At 44.1% G+C, this 24455-nt stretch overlaps 1 protein-coding gene across 1 annotated transcript; it reads left to right on the top strand.

Annotated features, from left to right (window-relative positions):
- Positions 1 to 2396: 2396 nt before the first annotated feature.
- Positions 2397 to 22449, top strand: DYNLRB1 (dynein light chain roadblock-type 1). Its single transcript, XM_039248740.1, has 4 exons — positions 2397 to 2497; positions 10549 to 10624; positions 16978 to 17145; positions 22093 to 22449. Exons 1-4 carry the CDS (start codon positions 2495 to 2497, stop codon positions 22134 to 22136), a joined length of 291 nt encoding a protein of 96 aa, XP_039104671.1. The 5' UTR covers positions 2397 to 2494; the 3' UTR covers positions 22137 to 22449.
- Positions 22450 to 24455: the final 2006 nt, after the last annotated feature.

Genomic DNA, 24455 nt, shown 5'->3' with positions numbered 1-24455 from the left:
GATGTGTTGCCTATGTTGAAAAGAACCAAGATGAAGACCTCTCCTTGTCTAAGACAAGTAAGAGTGCTGTGAGACAGGACCCAAGCATGGGTGCTGAATAGAAAACCATGAGCTAGTTATCAAGACTGACCTCAATGAGCTATCCTGCTCAATAGATTCAGTAGACCTTTTCTTATTAGGAAACCAGGTGATCATGCTCTCATTTAAAACAGAATCAGTGGCAAGAGGCTAAGAGGAATGAGATTTTATTTTAATATTTTTTTAAAAAATATTTTAGAGAGAGAAGGAGTAGGGGAGGGTTAGAGAGAGAATCCCAAGCAGGCTGTGTGCTGTCAGCACAGCGCCAGATGCGGGACTCATACTCATGAACCATGAGATCATGACCTGAGCCAAGATCAAGAGTCAGATGCTTAACTAATTGAGCCACCCAGGAGCCCCAGAATTTTTTATTATTTTTTTTAATGCTGAACTGATAGGGACTAGAGGACAGAAATCGCAGGTCCCTCCCAGGTCCTGAGAAGTAGACACTATCCTGTTCAGTGTTTCATACAAGCAGCTAGAAAGATCTAGCTTCATTGTGACTAAGAAAAAGGGAGAAGACCTTTCCCTCCCAGCATGAGGAAATCTTCCAGGGAAAGTTAACTTTCCCTGTTCTTAACTTCTATTTGGCTTTCTGGCCCCAATCCCTACAAAGAACATCAAACAAAACTCAGCCGTGGCTAACTGGCTGGACTTTTAGGAAATGTCTCCTATTGTATAATTCTAGAACAGAAGTTGCTGACACACTCCCAGCCTATTTCCATTATCAATTCTTATGTGTCTGTAAGAGTCCTTTGTCAGGACATTTGCAGGAAAGATTCCAGGAAATCGTTGGGGTTGACAAGGAGAGGAGGGTCTTCACTGGAGACCTCAGAAGGACAATGTTGGTTTCTTACTAAGTTCCTTACTTAATGACCATTAAGCAAAGCTGCTGTGGGCAAGAGGGTTTCCTCAAGGCACCCTACAAGGCAGGCAGGACCTTGAGAATTTGCAGTCATGCCTACAAATTTGAAAACCTCCATACTGTTCTTTTTCGTCATTTCTAATCCAGACCTGCTCTTCTACTTGTCTTCCCTATCCTAGCAACCAATACCATGCCTATATTCACTTAGTCCCAGAACAACTATCATTTAGTCTTCCTTGCCACTCTCAGGGATGATTATTTCTATTTTACAAATAATAAAATGAAGGCTCAAAGTGATTAATTTTAGGTTATTCAGTGGCAAGAGTGCAAACTGGAAAGGACTGTCTGACTCCAAAGCCTGCCTGCCTAAACGTATATATCCCATTACTAGTATTGTTAACCTTGATCCTCTGATTAAGATGATGTCTACCCAGTTTCCTCACTGTAAAGTTATTATCTGATCCTGAAACCCCTGAAAGGAGCACCAAATCCTTCTCCAGTTAGAGGCTACAGTGAAATGACAAATTGAAGTTAGGTTATCTGTGTTGAATTTGGCACCCTCCCCAGGAATGTAACCTTTAACCTGTCAACATGGAATTTCCCGGTCAGTACTGGGAACTTTACTGATAGGCCCCTTCCTCTTCCCTTAGCAGGGCCTGAACAATTCGTTCCTTGCGAATAAATTGCGTCCTTCTCTCTCTCTCTATCTCTCTCCCGTCTCCTTCCCTCTCTATATAAAATCTTTGTATAGTTCGGTAGAGCTTCGTATACTTTGTGGGATGTTGGCCCACTCATGACTCGTATAATAAAGCCAATTACATCTTCAAATTTACTCCATTGAATTCTGTTTTCTAACAAAGGCTAAAGAACAAATGTAGGGCTCTGCGAAGAAGCCCCGCCCGCCCCTCCCCCCCCGCACCTTAGAAAGGTGAGAGAATGAGAAAGCACAGATTCGTAAGTGGCTTCTCCAAGGTAACCCAGGGATGGCGCTGAGCGCGGAGTCCTAAACCTGCATGTGCATACTCCCAGGTTAGCCCTGACCACTCCCATCTGAAAACCTGCCTGGAATATTTCCAAGGCTCTGGAAACCCCAGAGACACCTGACTCCAGTCCCACTCGCCGACTTTACCATGCGTTGGGCGCATTTTGGCTCGGCGACTCACTTTGCCTTAATCAGGGCACACGTGGGGTGTCAGCAACACCCCTTTCTTGCCTTCATACTCGCCCACAACCGTTCACCCAGGACTTCCGGCGCCAGCTCAGACCTCGGTGGAGAGTTGAAAGCCTCTTCCGACACTACTAAACAGCATCTTTTCACACGGGAGTTGGGAATTTTCCAGAGCTGAAGCGTTCCTCTGCTTTTCACTATGGGACAGCGCCTGGCAAATTCCCTGTGAGCCCTGCGGGAGCTGACTAGACCCGCCTGCCCCACGCTGGATCCTGGTAGGCTACCGGAGCTGTCCGTTTTGACAGGGTGCTGTGCGCAGGCGCGGCAAGGTAACTGGGACCTAGCTGAGTGCCGGGGTCGCGGAGCTACCGGATCGGTCGGAGATGGTGAGTGTCCGCCCGGAGCTTGTGGTTGGTGGTCGCAAGGTGGTCGAGTACGACCGCCCACCACTCTGCGCCTAGCCATCCATCCTCCGGGGGCGTCTCATAGTGCCGGGCTAAGAATCCGCGGGCCGGGGCGGGGCCGGACCCGAGCTGACTGGAGGACGGAACCAGGGCAGCCCGGGCCTCCAGACCCGGACGGGGGACCGAGGGGACCGAGGCGGGGCCACCGGATCCCGCCGACCCTTGACCGGAAGCGGGAGCTCGGGCTCGGCAAGGGTCTGAGGGATGCGGAGGCTGGCCGACAGGCCCTTACAGCCTAGCGTCCTGGGCCTTGTAGCGCGATAACAATAACAATAAGGTTTTCTGGAAGCTTAATTTGTGTCCGGCGCTGCTTGAGCGCTTTACGTTATCTTGGCTTTCCTCCTCACCACAGCTCTGTGAGGTAGATACGACCATTATCCTCAATTGGCATACCTGAAATCTAAAGCGGAGTGAAACTAAATGCCTTCCCCTAGGAAATGGCGGAGGTTGTTTGAACCCCAGAAGCTTGATTGACGCCTTTCTGACCCTGTGGTTCCTTCGAGCGTCTGGGATTTGGTGCCTGAATCAGAAACCGGCGGGGTCCACCCTTGGGCATCCCAAAACCCTGCTGGCAGGAACTGTGTGGGCTCTTTATGCCTTTATAGGTTTGGTTTCTCTAATCCTCCCGACTTGGGGAAACTTGAAAAGACTTAGTAAATGTCTTACTTACATATTTAAAAATGTAAAGCCCGTAAGAAAAGTTGAAAAGGAGAAAGGACCTAGTGACCTAGTAATTAAACGTAGTCTAGTCTTTCTTCAGCTTTCCCTTAAATATAGTTTAGCTCCTACTGAATGTACAATTGTGGTCTCTGCTTTTTTCATTTATTATTACACCACAAAGAATATGTTTACATCACTAAAAACATGTAATGTTTCAAACATGTAACTTTCATCTTTCATATCACTTTTTAAACTGTAAAGAAAAATTTCAGGTAATACGTACACACAGTAAAAACAATAATCTGAAAGGATCTACATGAGAAATCTCCTGCCCAACCCTGACCCTTAGCCTTAGTCTCCAGAGTTGAAAGTTCTTTATATATCTACATGCATATACAGGCATGTATATGCTCCCTCTTTTTCTGACACAAATGGTAGCTTACTGCAACCTGTACCATGCTATTGTGTGTTTATACTCATAAAAGCAAAACATTTAGAAGCACATTTTAAGCAATTCAAGCATATCAAGTATGTTGGAGTATGTAATGTAAAAAGTGCATGTAGTCCCTATCTCACTCCCCTACGGTAAACAACTGTTGGCATTTGGCTGTTTCCTTCTAGGTTTGAGTAGTGCATAACCAAATGTACATATAACCTGTTTATCACATGAAACTAGAACATACATGTTTCTCCATATTAAGTTTACTTTAGGTGATATGTATAGAGAGAGATTTCCTTCTGCAGCTTACTCTGTTCACTTACAAATATCAAACATTTTTCCATGGCAATATATACAAATCTTCATTCTTTTTAAGGACTGTATCATATTCCATTGCAGTGTATACATTTAGGTGATTTACAGTTTTCCACTCTAGAAAATGCTGCAGTAACTATTGTCTTTTTGTGTATGCGTGTGTGCTTGTGCTAGTGTTTATGTATGATATACGGTAGAATCCGAGAAGTGTTACTTCTGGCATCCATAGTTTACAGTTTGGTAGAAACTGCCAAATTGCCCTTTAAAATGGTGGTATAAAAATCATCCACTATCGAGTCTTACTCCACCACACAACTATTTTCAACTCTGTATGTTCTCCTTCCTCTTGATTCACATATGCATATTTTTCAAGATGTACATTCTCTTCTTTTTTGTTTTACTATCCAAAGATATTTAGCCTTGTTGCTACATCATCTTTGTGATGAATTCTTTTTAGTGACTGCATAATCGTCAAATAATTGTACCATAATTTGCCAAACCATTCCCCCTGACGTATGTTGGGGTTGCTTCTAACTCTTAATTAGTAGAGATAATGATGTGATGAGTACTTCTGTATGTGTAGAGCTTTCCTTATTTTATTTTATTTTATTTTATTTTATTTTATTTTATTTTATTTTACTTTATTTTATTTTAGAGGGAGAGCACGAGGGAGGGAGGGGTAGAGAGGAAGAGAGAGAATCTTAAGTAGGCTCCACATTCCAACATGGAGCCAGATGCATGGCTTAGACCTCCACAACCTGAATCAAAATCAAGAGTCAGACACTCAAATGACTGAGCCACCCAGATGCCCCTATTTTTCTTCTTTAAAATCTTAGATTATTTCCTTAGGCGAAATTCTCAGGAAAAGAATTTCTGAGGCCAGTGGACTGATACTTTTATGGGTCTTGCAGTAGTGTTTTCCTGTGGCTTTACCAAAAGGTCAGATTGCCTTTGTACCAGGTTTGCCATAACTGCCAGCATTTAAAAAGATACTTCAGCATTGCTATCATTTTTCATTTTTTTATTTACAGGAAGCAATGAACATTTTTCTTTATGGTTGTATTTTCTCTTAGGTGTATTTTCTACTAGTATCCTTTTGGCCCACTTAACTTATACAACAGCTAGTGCTCATCACCAGTGCCCACTTAACTTTTAGACTTTTTTTTTTTTTTTAAGCTTATTTATTGTGAGAGAGAAAGAGCTTGAGCAGGGAAGGGACAGAGAAAGAGCAAGAGAGTGAATCCCATGCAGGCTCTGCACTGTTTGTGCAAAGCCCTACGTAGAGGTCGATCTCATGAACCACGAGACCATGACCTGAGCAAAGATCAGGAGTTGACACTCAACTGACCCAGCCTCCCAGGCACTAGACTTTCTATTTTTCATAGTCATTTTGTGTGATGTTTCAGAATTACTCATTTGTTATATCAAATTTTTTTCTATCCTTTTGAATCATTTTTGTTTTATACAAATTAAAATGTTTATGCTTAGTAGTCAGATTGGTCACAGTTTTTTTTGTTAATTATTTGCTTCAGATAGTTATTCCTCCTGTGCTGAACTAATAAGTAATCCTGGAGTTTTACTGCTATTTGTTTTTCCATCTGTCAGCAACCCGCACCTGAGAACTAAAGAACATACAGACACCCATGTTAGTAGTATCTACTACCCAGGATGCTGAGAAGCAGGACAGGAAGTTGGAGATGTGAGTCAACCCTGGGAGACTGCATATCAAATCAGATATTTCTGGTACCCCTTGGCTAGCTCTGCAGGAAGAACAAACTTTGAGCTAGAGCTGGCATGACTTGGATGCCTGCCTAGGACTATCCTTTCCTATCTATAAATGTCCCTGTTGCTGCTTGTGGCTTTTTGGCAACATTTGTTTTTCTTCTTGGCTCTTTTAGGGCTGAACTTAAGGTTAGTTTTAAGCAGTTTCTCCTAAACCCAGGTAGGTAGCTAGTACCTTGTGTCTCCTGGAGACCCCTCTAGACCTCATGGTCCCCACTCACCCAGGCCTAGTCCCATCCTGGTGGTTGGGGTCAAGTTGGAAAAGCTATTCTCTAGTCTTATAGAAAAGTATTTTTATTTAATTTGACTATGTAAAAATTTTAAACTTCTGATTATTGAAAAAAATCATAAGATTAAATGAAAAAGGGAGGGAAGTATAATGTATATGATGGACAAAAGTCTAATATTTCTAACATACGAAGTTTTTGAAAATCAGTAGATATGTGGAAAAATCAGAAGACTCAAAAGGGAGAGATGTGAACAGTAGTTTCATTTCAACTTCACTGATAATTCTTAAAAATTAAAGAAAGTTGACTTTTTGTTAATATGATTTGTGTATACCAGTTAGTAAAGAATCAAAAAACATTGGCAATACCAGTCCTCTCTATTCCTTGAACATGCCAGACTTGTTCCTAGTGCACTGCTTTTGCTTTCAGTCCTTTGCCTGGAGTACTCTTCCTTCTCATCATTTAGTTCTTGGCTTAAAGATGACATCCTCAGGTGTTCCTGACTAGTAGCCAAAGTAGCATTCTCCTGCATCCTGTCCAGCCCTGTCTCTGTACCCTGCAGTAATCTTGGTTACTTGTTTTTTGAACATCTCTTCACCAGAATGTGAGCTCTCTGAGGGCAGGGACCTTATCAGTTGTGGTCAGTGGTATATTCAGCTCTTCTCTTGACCTGCTGTGTACCCTTAGACAAAACTCTTCTTTCTGAATCCCCGTTCCCTCATTGTAAAGTGGAGATTATACAAACCATGAAAGATTCAGATGAGAGAGGTGTCTGAAAACATTTATCCCAGTACCTGACTTACTGAGCAGGTCAGTGAATAATTGTACGTCCTCCCTCTCTTGGTGTGTGTTTACTTCTTAAGAAGCCAGATCTCAGGGGCAGGTTCTCATTAACTTCAAACCACCTAAATCCCAGTTCTTATTTACTTGGGTACTGTAAGGCCATGTCTTCCCTCATATACTTAAAAAGATTGATTTTTGTAAAATGTAGTTGTAGAAACGCTTTTTATTTGCTCATTAAGTATTTATTGAGTCTATACTGGGTGGGTAGTGGGGCTATAAAGTCTAGGTCCCTGTTCCTGGGGTGCTTTGGGTTTCGCGCACAGTTACACCCCATTGTGGTAAGTGCTGTGAAGGTGGGGTGCCAAGGGTATCCAGAAGAGGGGCAGGTGTTGGAGAAGGTCTCTCGCAGGAGGCTTAGGAGTTGAGTCCGGAGAGCTGGGAGTTAGTTACATCAGGCAGTGATTGAGGGAGAAAAGGTTGCTTCCTTCAGAGAGAGCAGCACAGGCCAGGGCCCAGGCTCAGACAGGCTGTGCTGCCCTCTGCAGTGTGTTCGCCACACGGCAACTGGAGCCATTCTGAAACATCAGATCTTGTCACTCCTCACGTTGAAGCCTGCTAGTGGCTCCCCATATCATCCCCATTAAAAACCAAAGTCATTGCTGTGGTCTACCACGTCCACTGAAATCTAATCTGACCATGACTGCCTCTCTCATCTGGTCGCCTGCCACTCACTACACTTCAGCCACACTGGTTCCTTTGAGTCCTGGAGCATGGTAATTCAGGGCTTTTGTATTGGCTCCTCACGTTGTCTGGAACACTTTCCCTAGAAATCCATGTTAGTTCCCTCATTTTTTTTTTTCATATTTCTACTCAACTATCAGCTTAGTGAGGCCTTTGCTGACCACTTATTTAAGATTGCCATTAGCCCTTGCATTCCAGATCCCCCTTCCATATTATATCTGACATTTATACTTCACTTGTTTCTTTGTTTAACAATGTCTGCCCCTCCCTCCATGTCAGCTTCATGAAGGTAGGGATTTTTTTGTTAGATTTTGTTCACTACAGCATCCTCAGGCCTTAAAAGAATATCTGGCACATAGAAGGTACCCGTATACCTGAAGTGGGGCTGAAATGTAACAGTCATGAAATAATTCATCTTTTTCATTTCAGCCCCACTTTCCAGTCTCCAGGGGATATTTCAGACCTCTGTTCTGACACCTATGATTTTAGCTTTCTTTCCCTTCTCTAGGTTGATTGCAGATTGACTGGGCTGTCGATACTGAGTAGGTCAGAGCCGTGTAGTCCCCATGTTAAAGATCTCTTTCTTGTATACACGGAGAAGGGTTAAAAATGTTTTTAAGTAGAAACAATATACTACAATAAAAAGAGGCTATTTGGGAAGAAAAAAAAAAACCTTATCTATAATTCCCTGCTCTCAGTGTGGCTTTTATTTTTTTCAAAGTCCTAACTTTCATGTTTTTTAATGTTTTTATTTATTTTTGAGAGAGAGAGAGAGAGAAGAGCAGGGGAGAGGCAGAGAGAGGGGGAAACACAGAATCCAAAGCAGTCTCCAGGCTCTGAACTATCAGTACAGAGTCCAACATGGGACTCGAACTCACAAATGGTGAGATCACACCTTGAGCCAAAGTCAGACATTTAACCAATTGAGCCACCCAGGCACCCTCTAACTCTTATTTTCATATGGTTGATATCATCAAGCAGTTTATTTTTGCATTAGCTGTTTTCACTGAATGTTATGTCATACTTTTGTGGTGGTATAAATATCCTGATCACAATTGTTAATATGTGTATTATAGTCCTATTAATGGATACACATTCCATTATTTAGCTTTTTTTTTTTTCCTAATTATTGGGCATTTTTGGCTCTTTATACTTTTTGCTACTGCAAATGTCCCTGCAGTATTGCTCTATTCTTCTTTTAAGTTATTTCCTTAGGATGAATTTCAGGAAAGCTACCAGGTCAGATTGAGTACTGTGTAATATTGACCACTATCATACTTTACCCCTCCTCTCCAGAATAGCACTTAATAGGAGCTCAGTGAAAGTCTGTTGAATGAATTATGACCTCATACATGCATGACCCACTACATTGTACTCCCATCCACAGAGCTAGCCCTGTCCTTTTACCCAGGCTCCAGATTTATGAGGCTTCAGGCTATTTGCCATTTTGTAGGAAGAACTTGTTTGCCCTTCTCTCTAGCATTTGAGTATTCTTGTATCATTGGGGAGTGGGTGGTAGTGACTGGACTGTCAGTCTTGTGCCTGTTAGGAAAACAATAATTCATTGTGCTATTTTCATCTACTGTTTAGAAGCTCCTCCCCTTCAGGCCAACTCATTAGCCCTTGGGGGTGGGGAACCACTTTCTTTAGGCAGATGGAGCCTCTATTTTCAACATAGTACCAACTCAGCCTTAGAGTAGCTTCTAATGATTCTGGACCTGTCTGGAAGGAGCCTCCTAAAAATAAGCACACTTTAAAGCCAGTTTTCGTCCACAGAAAGAGTTAGGCCCAGTTCAATTAAGCAGCTGTTTTTTCAGCACCTAACTCTGCAGACCATTGTAGAAACTCTAAGTAAATCAGTACCTAATGTAATTCCTAGAGAGGCAGTCTAGAGTTTGGGGAGTCAGAAATGAGCAAAGACTCCACTGAGTTGGGGCTCAGTAAAAGCTCATGGATGAGATGATATCTGAGGTGGCCTAGAAGAATTTGTTGGATTTCTTTGTAAAGGTAAAAAAAGATGTAGCAATAAGGAGGTATGGGCGTGGAGATGGAGAGTTGACAGAAGGGTAAAAGAAATGGAAGTGCTCATACAGAAGGCCTGGCTGGCAGGGTGAGGACCCAAATGCCATATGCTAGTTTCTGGAGAATCAGGGTTAATGAGCCCCTTCCCCAGGCTGTGTGCCATGTGTCACACTGTCTCAGATGCTAGCTTATTAAGTCACTAAGTTTATCCTCACAGTGTTAGAGCAAATAAATACTCAGCGCCCAGGAAGAGACAAGCACTGAGGGAATCAGAAAAGACCTTTTATTTCTTACCGGTACCATCCCAGCGGAATCACCTCCAAAGACTGAGCCCCAAACCTTGTCCTTGGCCTTCTTTTATAGTTGGGATGGCAGGGGGTTAAGAGACAAAAGAAAAAAGGGAGGGGACACTTATCAGTGGTGTTACACCGGTAGTTGGTAGAGGCAGGAGGCAAGCAAGATCACCAAAGCCAAAAGCACTCAAGGGGAGTATCCAGCCACGGACATCTGGCTGGCCCCTTTTATCTTGTGTTTACTAGTTTTTCTTCTCAGCAGAGTCATTTTTCTTCTTTTAGAATGTTTTCACTTGTGCTCTTTGGGCCACAGTGACAACTTAGTCCCCTTCCTGTTAGACACCACTGTTTGGGTTTTTTTCAAATCATCAGAGTCCTGTCCCCAAGGTGTACCAAGTATGTGAGTCATGGATGTGTCTATACTCCAAGATGGTATTTATATTCTGCTCCCAAAAAGCTAAGTAGGGAGGGGTAATAGTACCTGATGGGCAAAGGGCCTGGAGTAGACCTGCCCCATGCTGGGGGTTTAAGTGCTAGAGATGGCCTAGGGACCACTCTGAACATGCCTGGGGGCTTTGAGGATGTGCTGAGTGCCTGGGTATTACTTGTTTGTTATTGGAAGACAAATGTATGATTCATCTGCCAGGAATGTGAGGGAGTTAATCCAGTCTTACTGGCCCTTCTTAACTTTGGTCTTGTTCTCTCTGGCAGGCAGAAGTGGAAGAGACACTGAAGCGACTTCAGAGCCAGAAGGGAGTACAGGGAATCATCGTGGTGAACACAGAAGGTATACCCACCTTTCGGTGATGACCTGCACACAGGCAGGCCCCCAGAAAACAGCCCAAACACAGCCTGACACTTACTGTTTACTAAGCTCCTTCATATACAGAATCTAATTTTTACCCTTTTTAAAACACTTCCAGTATTGTAGCAGTATAATTTGGAATTCCAGCGTTTAAAAAAGGAAAAATTCACTCAGTCCCATTGCCCTGACAGATCATACTTTTTTATTATGCGATGGCTTTTTTAGCCCTTGTCCAGGTATGTCTTCTCTTACTCTTTTGTATATGTTTACTTGTAAGGTTGTTGTTTGGCTTTTTTTCTTCATGATTTACGTGACCAAATTTTTTTAACTGCCAGTACAATGTTTATCAGCAATCCCCTATTTACATTGTTTCTACTTTAAAAAAATTTTTTAAGTTTATTTATTTTAAGACAGAGAGAGAGAATGTGAGTAGGAGAGGGGCAGAGAGGGAGAGAGAATCCTAAGTAGTCTATACACATTAGCACAGAGATAGACTTGGGGCTCGAACCCATAAAAACTGTGAGATCATGACCTGAGCCAAAATCAAGAGTCGATGCTCAACTGACTGAGCCACCCAAGGGCCCCTCTACCTTTTTTTTTTTTTTTTTTTAAGTAACCTCTGCCCGCAGTGTGGGGCTCAAACTCGTGACCCAGATATCGAGAGTCACATGCTCTACTGACTGAGCTTAGCCAGGCACCCCTGTTTCTACTTTTTTGCTAGATAATACTCTGGCCTGTAGGCTTTACAAGCATATTGTTTCATTTGTTCCATAAGGCACCCCTGTTATCTCTGTTTTGCAGTAGAGAAAATGGAGTCTTGACATGTAATTGATTTGCCTGCCGTTACAGAGCCAAGGTTTCATTCCAAGTCTGTCTGAATGTACTTGCACTCTTTCTCACACACTGTGCTATGAAGGACCAGAGAGTAGCTGCTGGTCTGTGGCCCAGGCCATGCCCAGGGTCACTCTGCTGGGCTCCTCCCATCAGAGTTTGGTCAACTCTGATTTGTTTCAGACTTCTTTTTTTTTTTTTTTAATTTCTTTTTTTTAATGTTTTATTTATTTCTAGGAGAGAGAGAGAGAGACAGCGTGAGCAGGGGAGGGTCAGAGAGAGAGGGAGTCACAGACTGAAACAGGCTCCAGGCTCTGAGCTGGCAGTCAGCACAGAGCCTGACGCGGGGCTCGAACCCACGAACCGCGAGATCATGACCTAAGCGAAAGTCGGACACTTAACCGACTAAGCCACCCAGGCGCCCCTGTTTCAGACTTCTTAAGAGCCCTGTGTGGATATGTTACCATTCTAGACCTTGCTTTTAGAAAGGGAGAATTCTCAATAATGCCTACTTAAATAGAGTAGAATGAAAGTCGTCAAGAATGAAAAAGTGGAAGTGGCATGTCCTCAGTTAGAATATTGTTTTCCAAGGCGTCTGGGTGGCTCAATTGGTTGCACATCCAACTTTTGATTTCAGCTCCGGTCATGATCCTGGGGTCCTAGTATCGAGCCCCGCCTCATGGTCCATACTACTCGTGGAGCCTGCTTGGGATTCTCTCTCTCCCTCTGCCCCTCCCCTCCACTCACACTCATGATTGTGCGGTCTCTCTCTAAAATAAAAGTTAAAAAAAAAAAGTTGTTTTCCATATTGTCAGACCCTGGCCAGCCCAGAACTAGGCAGTGCATGCTCCCCAGCTTTGTCAGACTCCAATTACACCCTGCAGTCGAAGCAGGCGTGGGAGCCCTCAGGACATCGTGGAGGCAGGTGCAGGTCCCAGTTCAGGTCTGCCACTGATCAGCTGGAGGGCCTGGCGCTTCCTCTTCCCCTCTTCAGACCTCAGCTGCCCTAAGTAGAATGGTTGATCCAGGGAATTTCTCACTCCGAGACCTAAAAGACTATTATTTGTATATCACCCAGAGAGAGACTAACTTCTTGGACTGGACTTTTTTTTTTTTTGAGAGAAAGAGAGGGCATGGCAAAGAGAGAAGGGGACAGAGGATCCAAAGCAGGCTCCATGCTGACAGCAGAGAACCCAGTGCAGGGCTCCAACTCATGAACTTTGAGATCATGACCTGAGCCAAAGGCAGACACTTAACTGACTAAGCCTCCCAGGTACCCTTGGACTGGACATTTTTGACCCCAAATGGGTAGGACGGCTCCATGGGTTGTTCCCCAGATTGGGAGGGAACAGGCCTCCATCCGTATTTGCAAACCACAACCTTCATTCTTACCTTAAAATGGTCTCAAAACTTGAGCTTTTTCATTGGGAAAATAGCCTCAACTGCTTACCTTTTGAATACTAATGAATACTTCTTTTTCGTAAACGAATGTGGCAGTATTGCCTAATGGCTAAGAATATAGAACACGGAACCAGGGGCACCTGGGTGGCTCAGTCGGTTAAGCATCCGACTTCAGCTCAGGTCATGATCTCACGGTTTGTGGATTCGAGCCCCACATAGGGCTCTGTGCTGATGGCTCAGAGCCTGTTTCAGATTCTGTGTCTCCCTCTCTCTCTGCCCCTTCCCCACTCATTCTCTGTCTCTCAAAACTGAATAAATGTTAAAAAAAAAAACAAAAAAAAAACACGGAACCAAACTGCCTAGGTTTGAATCCTGACTCTGCTGATCAGATGTGTGATCTTGGGCTAGTCACCTAACCTTTCTGTTCTAGTTTCCTCATCTGTAAAATGTGGATAATTATACTACCTTCCAGGGAAGCTTTTAGAACAGTACCTGAGGTATAGTAAATGCCATATATATGTCAAAATTTTCATGAGAGTGTATTTACTTATTTTTAATTCGTGTCCCATTCTCAGAGCTCCCACTTTAGTCCTCATTAACATTTCACACAGTGACCCTGCCAGGCAGGGGTATTGCCCATTTTTCATATGAGAAACCCAGAGCTGAGAGAGGTGATGACCTGCCCAAGATCAACAAACTATGGATAGAGATGGTCCCAACACACTGCTCTATAGAGCCTTTAAACTCTCTGGAAGCTTCCGTTAAGGATGATTAGTTAGGGATTCCTACTATCCCCTCTAGGGTTTTCCTACCCCCAGGAGTCACCTCAGCTTCCTTTTCTTGTAGGATGCCTTTCCCGACCACTCCGGTCCAGAGTGATTGCTTTTGCCTATGAACTCATGACACACCCTTTTCCCAGTCACTTACCAACCACCTGCCACTACTTTTTGACATCTCTGCCTTGGCCAAATTTAAATGTTTCACAGTAAAAGTATGAATTTAAGCAGAATTAACAGGAACTTAAGGAATATTCCATTCTGTTTGTACCTCGTCAGGCCCCCTGCCATCTTCTGCTGCTACCCACACAAAGCAACATAAAAGACTCAAATGTATAAGGTTCATAAGGTTATAAATTTGTCTCTTGTATTCACTACTGTATCCCCAGCACCTAGAACAATGATGACATGTAGTTGGTGCTTAATAAATACAGTAGTCCCCTCCCACCTTATCTTTGGGGGATACATTCCAAAACCCATAGTGGATGCCCAAAACCAGGATAGTACCCAACCCTGTGTATGTGTGGCTTTTCCTATATGTACAAACTTATGATAAAGTTAAATTAGTAAATTAGGTACAGTAAGAGATTAACAATAACTAATAATAAAACAATTATAACACTGTACTGTAATAAAAGTTAGGTGAATGTTGTCTCTCTCAGAATACCTTATTATACTGTATTCACCCTTGGGATGTTGTGAGATGATAAAATTGCCTACGTGATAAAATGAAGTCAGGTGAATGGCATACAGGCATTGTGACACAGTGGTAGGCCACTGTTGACCTGGTCAGGAGAACCATCTGCTTTCAGACCAAAGTTGATGCAGGTAACTGAAACCATGGAAAGTGATACCGCGGATAAGGTGGGGACTACTGTCTCTGATAAATATTGTTCATGTTCTTTATTGTTGTTTGATGAAGCTGGGTTTGGTGGGAATATTTGGTTATACAACCTTGGTCTTGACAAATCTGAGCCCCAGGTTAGAAATCGTGCTCCCTTGTGACCACCTACTTCTGCAAGTTGCACAGTCCCGATTTGTAAAGGAAGAAGCTTGAAGTAGGTGACCTACTAATCATTAGGCTGTCTTTGAGATGTCCCCAGTTCTAACATCTTCTGAATCTGGACTTCATTCCCTATCCTTATTTGAAATTCACTCCAGTTTTGGTCCCTGTTCTGCCCCGTCACCACCTCTAATGTTTTCTTTTGTTTTTAAAGTGAGCCAGCAAGTGGTTAGTTTCTTGTCTCCTTCATACACCCCTCACTTAGTAGGAATGTGATAAAAATCATGACAGTATTTGAATTGCTGAAAGAAGCCCTTGAGAATACTCATTTGTCACCAGCAATAAATGCTTAATGGATTCTCTTTAAGGACAGTGGTGAGCAAAGCAGACTTGATCCTGGCCCCCAGAGAGCTTATAGTCGTAATGATTACTTCCATAATGGTGTGATACCAGACTCCAAAGAAAACTGCTCTAAAGGAAAATCCTGTGGGATGGTAGAATGGGGGCATTGACCACATCTAGGGGTGGGTAGATCCACCAGAAAATGGAAATCTGAGGAATCAGTGAGAATCATAAGAGAATGAGGAAGGAAGGAAAGTTCCAGGCAGAGGAACATGAAAGAAGGTGGCCTTGTGGTATATAAGAGAAGGTTAAGAGGTTTGATCATCCAAATTTAGCTAGGCCTTGATACTGACCCTTCAAGTACCCTGGGTGGGGATGGGATTTATGGTGTGGTGGTATTGATAACAAGTCAACATTTATTACATTCATACTCTCCTTGCTAAACATTCTTAAATGAATTAGCCATATTTAATCCTCACAGCACAAGTATTATTTTACAGATGAAGAAATAAAGGTTTAGATTAAGTCACATTTCTGAGGCCACATAGCTATGAAGGGACAGAGCCAGGGTATTTGTACAGGTCATCAGATTTCAGAGTTGCTACTCATCATCACCATAGCTGCTCATAGGCTATCCTCAGGAAGGCTCTGCTGTGAAGTGAGGTCTCTGGGGGCCCTGGTGGGCACATTGTTGCCATCTAGGATCCAGTAGCAGCGCTAATGATCTAGTCTTCTTGTCCCTTAACATATGTGCTGTCGAAGCCAGCACCCTCTTGTCCCTTAAAGGCAAGTGATCACTACAGTCTGTCTTCATGACTTCGCTTCGCTCAAGGCAGCCTCTGTGACTCAGCTGCCTCTCTTGCCACTGTGTCCTCTTTTGCCCACTCTCATGTTCCTGCTCCCTAAGAAGACAAGGTTGGGCAAGTTTCTCGTCATCTGTGAAAAGGCCTAAAGATGATTGCCTTTGGCCAGTCTTTAAGCTGGTCACTTGTGGGCCAGATCAGCAGGGTTGTGGGCTCCCAGATCTAGCCACTTATACATAAGGAGCCACTTACGCCACATTTCGTCACAAGTGCCTGTCAGCTGTGGGCACTCAAGGCCTCTTCAGTGGAACCTTCTGCTAACATGTCATGGTGATTCATAGGTACCTGATGATTCAGTTGTGTCCCGAGGTGGCTCACACAGAGCCCTGTTCTTCACCTCCATGACAATAGGCACTGTCTAGTAAGGGAGGTCCATTTAATAGTTCATTGCAAGGAAACAGCCCTCAAAACAGCCAAGGCTTGGTACACAATGGTGTTTGCTGCATAGTAATTAAGTAAAAAATCCAGCCTACGTACCAACAACAGAAGAATGATTAACTCTGTGAAAAGGCCACTTGTGGGCTCTTTGAAAGCAATAGCAATGCTGTTTACAAGTGTATATGCAGACAGAGAAACAGACTTTAACTTGAGGGGCGCAATCATGTGTATAGACAATGTGTTTACAACTGGGTCCAAAGCCTCCATTGGTGGGAACTGGATCAAAACACTAGAGATGGTAATGTCTGGGCACAAGTTGACCTTTTTCTTTTTCCTACTTTTCAGTATTTACAAATTTGTAAGAGCTACCCTCCTTGCTCAGGTTCTAAATGTTCTGAATGATAGTCTCTGCTTTTATTGCTAGAAGCCAGTCAAAACAGTGCCAAGAAAAGAGGAACCCAGCAGTGGAGCCCACAGGCCTACATTTGAATCCTAGCCCCACTGCTTATCTGCTGTGTGACCGCTTTGTTGCCTCATTGGCGAGTGAAGATGGCGATACCACCCCCAGAGTAGTCTGGGGACTGGCGCTGCCATATTTAAAGTGCTCAGCACTGTGCCTGTCAAGCCCTCAGTAAATAGTGGCATTGTTACTGCCAGTCCAACACTTGAATTAAGGGTGCAGGGTTGGGAGCTGGGCAGAAAGGGGCTCCAACATCCTATTCAGTGTCTACTGTCCCTCAGGAATTCCCATCAAGAGCACCATGGACAATCCCACCACCACACAGTACGCCAACCTCATGCACAACTTCATCTTGAAGGCCCGGAGCACCGTGCGTGAAATCGATCCCCAGAATGACCTCACCTTTCTTCGAATTCGCTCCAAGAAAAATGAAATTATGGTTGCACCAGGTAAGAGGTTTCCATATCCCCACTTGGGAGCAGACTGTCACAGCATATTCTGTGTGGCTTATCGGGAAGGCTTGGCACATTAGAGTCTCCACAGGTGCCATGAAAAGAACTGAAGACCTGAAGGTTCAGAAGTGATTTTCCTCACTGCCTGACCAATCTCTGACTGGCATCCCCAACAAGTACTTATTTACTGTGACTCTAGACCAGACCCTGTACTAGATTCTAGGACACAGAGGGGAATCATGATCTCATGAAACAAAGAAGAAGGTGTGATTAGGTCTTCCCAGAAGGGAGGACATTTGAGCTGAATCTAGAATGCACAGGAAAGAGTGTAAGCAGGTTGGAGGATGGGAAAGCTGTATTTGAAGGAAAAAGAATTCAGTGATTTAAAAACCAAAGCATAAGGTAAAAATACATAGTTATTTTATCCTTGTAAAAATGTTAAATTACCCACTTATAAAGTATGGTCCTGGGGCATCTGGGTGGCTCAGTCGGTTAAGCATGGACTTTGGCTCAGGTCATGATCTCACGGCTCATGAGTTCAAGCCCTGCATTGTGCTCCCTGCTGTCAGCACAGAGCCTGCTTTGGATCCTCTGTCTCCTTCTCTTTCTGCCCCTACCCCTCTCTTACTCACTCTTTTTCTCAAAAATAAACATTAAGTAAGATTAGTCCATCTGTCCCATCAGTCTATCCATCAGTCCTATCTTTCTGGGTCCTGTATGGCCAGCTTTTCCTCAAGCATTGGAACAGATTGCTGCTTTTGTTTCTCATGCAGTGCTTGGTCTGAATTTGGGAGCTGTGTGTACAAACAGTACCTGTCTTAAGGATCATTTGCAGGTGATGAGATGCTCCTCCTGGGAGAAGCCCATGACGACTGGGACCACAGGAGGGAATATCAGGGCCACCTGTCCCGGCCTACACCACTTCACTCACATTTTTGATTGGGGTGGTAGGTAGATTGGTTTTCCAGGACTATTTTTATATTGTTTCTTCGCTCCCTCCCTCTCTCTTTTTTGGCTGAGGGACATAGTTGTGAGTGTGCGGGAGTTAGTGTGCACATGATGATACTTGTACAGCTCATCTAGGCCATCAGAATATGTGTAGGAAGGAATGAGAGGTAAGACATTTGGTCAAGAGGTGTCAAACACCAAACTCAGCTGTGTAGACTTGACCTTGTGAGAGTTCTAAAGGCAGGAGATGGTATGATTATGATTGGGGTCTGCATGAAGAAGGGAAATAGGGAGGCTAGGGATGCTGAAGGCCCTTGGGCTTGGCTTGGCAACACAAATGGCAGGGAGGCTGGCTGCAGAATTCTGGGGTAACTTGATGGGGGGTCAGCCACGCAAGTAGCAGAGCGATGTTGGTTCTGATCCCAGGTCCATTCTGGCCCAGTTCGGCTGCTTAAAATGATACAAAGGAGAGAACCATTGACTGAGTCACAGGGGCCTACAGTCTCCCTGGGACACTCCCTAGACGGGTGGGGACAGAGCAGGTTGGTCACTGAGAACATAAGATAACTTCAGAGGCATTTATTCCAAAAACATGCCATACACTGTGTATCAGTTTAATGTCTGTCTAATGTATCACTTGTCAACCTATTAAAATGCTCTGGTTCTGTGAAGAAAACCAGATCGTAGCAGACAGAAGCTGTTTCCCTAGCTTTACCTCCCTTGAGTGTGACCTTAAGTCAGCGGAATACGTCTGGACCCCAATTTCCACATCTGAAAAGTGTCAAGTAGAGTACTCTACTGCGCTGGTCTCCTGAGACATCCCATTGATTGAGTAGGTTGGCTTAGGATAGGGCAGAAAGGCCCAGAAATACTTGAACTCCAATCTCTCCCAAGACTTCATGCTGTGTGTCTACACAGACCTCAATATCCCTAAAAGTTAGGCTAGAAATGGTCTCTCTGTTGACCCTGTGCATCAGAGCAGACTTTGTGCCCACGTGAGGGCACACGTTGTGAGGCAAAGACAAATGATACGGTTTCCAAATTAGATTCTCCATGGATGATTTCTTTTGACTTTAAGCTTCTGAGAATGTCTCCTCTGGATCCGCAGTCATCTGGAAGCTCCTGACCTTCCATTCTCAGTTTGGCCACAAAGGCATCTCCAGCTTGTCCTTGAGGACCCAAAGGCATTCAAAGTTAATGCGCATGGTTGATACTTGAGTCCAGGGTTGGCAACTCCTAAGTTAGAGGCTCTCCTTGGGGTTCACAGGCCCAGAACAAGGATGGAGTGGCCAGACCCTTTCTGAGCGACACACAGAGGCCTGCAGGGAGGACATGCACACCCTTTCCCTCTTGCTTGCTCACTCTGTCTGACACTCACACTCTGACAGCACCTTACATTCTGTTCTACTGGATTGCTGTGTGACGTTTTGAGGTTGCCTTAAACACAGTGGGTATTCCTTCTGAACACCCTCACTACTTCTCCAGGCACCCTGCTGCTGCCTTTCAGAGCCTCATGAGACTCCAGCTCCTCTCTTTGGGCCTGCATGCTGCTGCCGCCCTTGCTCTGCCGTGCCTTTTCACTTAGCCAGCCGGCCTGCATAGCTGTGTTTTAGGTCTGTCTCCCTTCCTACACAGTTCCAGGAGGACAGATGTGTAAGCTCATAGTAAACATTTAACAAATATTTGATGAATAAATATATGAATGACTCCCTAAATCTCCCTCCATTGTTGACACCCCACTGTGGGAGTAAGAGGGAGGGGTCAGCATTTGGTGGGTGAGGGTCAGGAATGTCTGTGGGACATGGCATTTAGGATGAAAACCAATGATTTGATACCTTGACACACCCACTTTGATATGGCAAAAAAATATATATATAGGTATGTATGTATATGTATATATACGAGGTCAGGAGCCTCTAAAGCATTAGGACTAGATTGCCTAAGGATTTCCACAGAGCACAAGCCCCACTGGAAGAGCCCCCTAGAACAGGCCTAGTTGCCACATGTTTGAGGTGGGTCCTTCTGGGACTATAATTAGCACCCTATGCCATGGGAACAACTTGGAAGAGCACTGCCCAGGAAGGAAGTCCACTATCCCCTTCTTCCACCTAATCTTTCTCGTTGATCAGACTGAGAAGCTGCCTCCCAGACCACAAATAGCAAAGATAGTTTCGGACCGTCTGGCCCTCCATATGTGTACCAGATTTCATCCCGTCCTGGCCAAGAATAGCCCATGTGAAAAGACTAAAAAGACAGACTTTGGTTTTCATTTATTAACCTCACTAATATAAAGCCAAATTAATGCAGCATAATCAAGCTTTAACACTCTGCTTCCCACAAAGTACTTAGAGTGATAGTATTGAATTTAGAGTTTGATTATTTGGAAAAATGACTCTAGTATTCTAATTGTGTCTGTTTCTCTTGGTGACTTGTTAATTCTGTTTTTATTTGTAGGTGGTTTTAACTTACACAGACTGCTTAGCCATGAAAACTATTAATCATATACAATCAGTTTCCTCCTATCTGCAACAGTGTGTTGTCATGGGAAGAGACAGACTTTAGGCTTGAATCAGCACACACAAAGCAGACAAAGCTAGGGTCCTGCCAAGGTTCAGCAGAGGGCAGATCAGTTCAGAACATCTGGGTCAAACCCAGCTACCTAGCTACCCAGCTCTGCGTTTTTGCCTTGGCTTGGGTAAGTCATTTAACACTCTGAGCCTCAGTGAGATGGAAAACACTAGTATCTGTCTCATAGAGTGATTTACTGAGGTACCATAGGAAAAGGGATTGGCCCAGTGCTAGCCACATGGAAGCCTTAGTAAACGTTTATGGTTTGGTTAAGTGGGCAAAGTTGAAACACCCTGTTTCTCCAGTTTCTGCTTCCATGAAGTGAAGAGCCGTCAGGCTCACCCCCGAGGGTTTGGACTAGCTGTGATTTCATGGTGGACATTCCTCCTTACTGAGCCGGATCCCCAGAGCTGGAATCGAGATAGCTTTGGCTCCATTTGACCTGGTGCCCTTGAAATTTTCCACATCCAGAAGACTCTTAAGGCCAGCAGCTGAGCTTGTGACAGAAGTGACATTAGCCCAAAACCAGTGGGGTTGAGGTTGGAATTCCATTTTTGACACTAACTAGCTGGGTATTCTTAAACTAGTGGTTGTCCCAAAACCTGTGGCGTCAGCATTACCTGGGAACCTGTTAAAAATGCAAATGCTTTTAACTATCCTGGAATTAAAATTAAAAACTTAATTAAAAATCAAATTTGGGGGCTCCACCCAAGACCTACTGAATCCAGAGGGCTAAGGGTAAGGCCCAGCAGCGTTGTGAGCCCAGCTCTGCCAGTGATTTAGATGCCCTCGCCTTGAGAACCACTGTCACAAGCAATTCATGTAAAGTCTCTGAACCTGGGTTTTCCTACCCAGAAAACAGGTGATAATCTTACCTCCCCCATTGGTACTGTGAAGATTGGAAAACAGGATGCACAGAGGGGCACTGCTGCTGGGTAGGAGGAGGGGCTCGCTCTCCAGCAGCCACACCTACCAAAGCCCCCACCCCCGCCCTCGGGGAAACTTGCAATTTCATCTTCTGGTGTCCCAACAGTTAGAAGTAACCTGAGCATTGGGACGCCTGGGTGGCTCAGTCAGTTAAGCTTCCGACTTTGGTTCAGGTCATGATCTCACAGTTTTGTTGGTTCAAGCCCTGCATCAGGCTCTGTGCTGACAGCTCAGAGCCTGGAGCCTGCTTTGGATTCCCTCTCTCTCTCTCTCTCTCTCTCTCTCTCTCTCTGCCACTCTGCTGCTTGCTCTCTCTCTCCAATATAAATAAAATTTTTAAAAATTAAAAAAAAAAAAAAAGAAGAAGTAGCCTGAGCATTGATTGATGCTTTTTTTTGTTCCCCTCCCCTTTTATGGTTGGTGATTTAATGATTTCCTTTTTAGTGTGTTTTCTCCCATTTTACACTTAGTGATTTATATTTTCATTTTTCTCTTTTGCAGATAAAGACTATTTCCTGATTGTGATTCAGAATCCAACTGAATAAGCCACTGTCTTGGCTCCCTGCATCATTCCTTAATTTAATAGTCCCCAAGAATAATACTGTTAATCATGCCAAACAACTGGCAGGTGGAAATCACCTTAGAGCCTATAGACCAGTCCAGTGACCAAAGTCATCAAAGTTATCCCTCTGCTGGCCAATCACCCTTGAGTTCTTGGGTGGGCCTTCTTTCCTCATCTCCAGGTTTTGGAGCAAGAGCTTTGAGCAGCCGGCATCCTGCTTCCTTCTGACCTTCAGTTCACTTTGTCACCCTTGGAAAAGGCTGTTTTTCTTTAACTAAAAATAACTGAAATGCTTACCCTGCTGTGTGTCTTTAAACACTAGGTTGAAAAGGCCTTTCTGCCTGTCTCTTCCTGTGTCTAAGTGCTGAGCCCCAGTGCTGCCTCCAGCCCCGATGGCAGATTGTGCCCGTGGTTCAGAGAGACCTGCTCCTTACTGCACCTGTGGCCACACATGCTGAACTGAGTCTGGTTTATAATTGGTACCCTAGTTTCTGGGCCTCTTGTTCCTAGACATCCATCTTAGCATTTCCCACTCCCAGCAATGTTTTGAAAGATGATTTTTTTGGCTACTACACTGGGCATAGGAAAAGAGTGATGTTTGTTGAGTACCCAGAATGCACCAGGTGTGTTATATACCTTGGCTTATATCCTCCTCACAGAACCCTACAGACAGTGTTAAAGCCATGAGGAAATTGGGGTGTAGAGAGTGACTTGCCTGAGGTCTCACAACTGTGGCAGAGTCTCAGACTCCAGAAGCTGTTTTTTTCTGCACCTTCTTCCCAGAAATCCCCGATGGTCCTTTTTACCTGAGTGAGCACATCCTGGGTAAACATGTGCCTTCCTCAGAGTCGTGTGTGGGTCCCAGAGCATGCCTGCTACTCTGTGAGGCTCTGGGCCCCATCAACCAGTAGCACTCTGGGATTTCCCTCCCCCGCCAGAAACCACATGTATTTATTTTTTATTAGTTTTTTCTTTTTGTCTGTTTTTCCTTGTTACCTTGGGAACAAGAGGGAAAAGATTCACAACTGTGTAGTATAAACCTTGAAACCCTCCTTCATTGTCCTTCATATACCAAAAGTAACCTTTGTCCACAGTGAGTTCTTCCATCTAGCAAAAATATTTCTCTAAATTTTCCAGTGAAGTTTCCTTAATGGTGTCAGGGGATATACCCTTGGGAGCATAGCGGTGTAGTTCATAAGAGTTCAGCAAAATTTCTTCAAACTCTCCCTTTTTAGTGAAAGATGATCGGGATTTTCCACTCCATAATATGTCCATGTTTGTCTTAATAGAGCAGTAATCCTTTCAGATAATTTTCCCCAAATCTCCGAGGAAAACTGATTCTCTGGGAAACCACTGCATGTTTGCCCTGTCCCTGAGGACTCAGGAAGCACACCTGAGGAGAGGGTGATTATAGGACCAGAGCAGAACAACCTTGGGTCAGTATTGATTTCAGAGATTCATGTAAAGAAAGTGAAGTATGGTCACTGGTATCTTCTCTTTGTTCTCAGGCTTAGGCTTCTTAAGGCTGGGATCTAAGTCTGAGGTTCCTCCGTCCTGGGTCAACTTTCTTCAAAAAGGATAATGGAGATCTAGTCAACTTAAATTACCCGGTGGCACAGTCTGGTTTCTAGAAGAGGGAAGGGGCTCTGTCCCTGGGGAAGGAGGTGGTCTGGCTCCAGAGCAAGGTCTTGAAGACCTTCCCCTCCTTTCTTTCCTTAGTCCTTCTCCCACACCCTCTTGTTTGCCTTAAAGGATCCCCCAAGATCCTGAGGAAGGTTTAGGCTCAGTTTGGCTTTAGGGAAAACAACATGACTCCCGAACATAAAGATATTCTGCCTCTGAGTCCCCTCGGCAATGGGATTTCTTCACACATGGGAAGCCTGTTTTGGATGCATCCTGGCGTGTGATGCACTGTGTAGAACTCCCTGGACTCATCTTAAGATGTAAAAACTCTAATTTTTAATTAAAAGTTTAAATGATGGGAGGGCGCCTGGGTGGCTCGGTAGGTTAAGCATCTGACTCTTGGTTTCAGCTCAAGTCATGATCTCATGGTTCATGGGTTTGAACCCCACGTTGGGCCCTGCACTGATGGTGCAGAGCCTACTTGGGATTCTGTCTCTCTCCTTCTCCCTCTCCTCCCCCACCCAAGCTAAATAAATAAATAAACTAACTTTAAAAAAATTTTTTTAAGTTTATATGATGGTAGAACATATGGAAATACCCTAGAGTGTCTGTACTTAACGGTAGCAAGTGTATGGGAATATAATACCTACTAACAACTGACAACTCTCCTGAGTGTGGA

The sequence above is a fragment of the Hyaena hyaena genome, unplaced genomic scaffold (genome assembly GCF_003009895.1).
Source record: "Hyaena hyaena isolate Hyena2069 unplaced genomic scaffold, ASM300989v1 scaffold_315, whole genome shotgun sequence".
In the NCBI taxonomy this organism is placed as follows: domain Eukaryota; kingdom Metazoa; phylum Chordata; class Mammalia; order Carnivora; family Hyaenidae; genus Hyaena; species Hyaena hyaena.
Note: the sequence above shows the minus strand (reverse complement) of the source record. Positions and strands in the feature narration are given on the sequence as shown.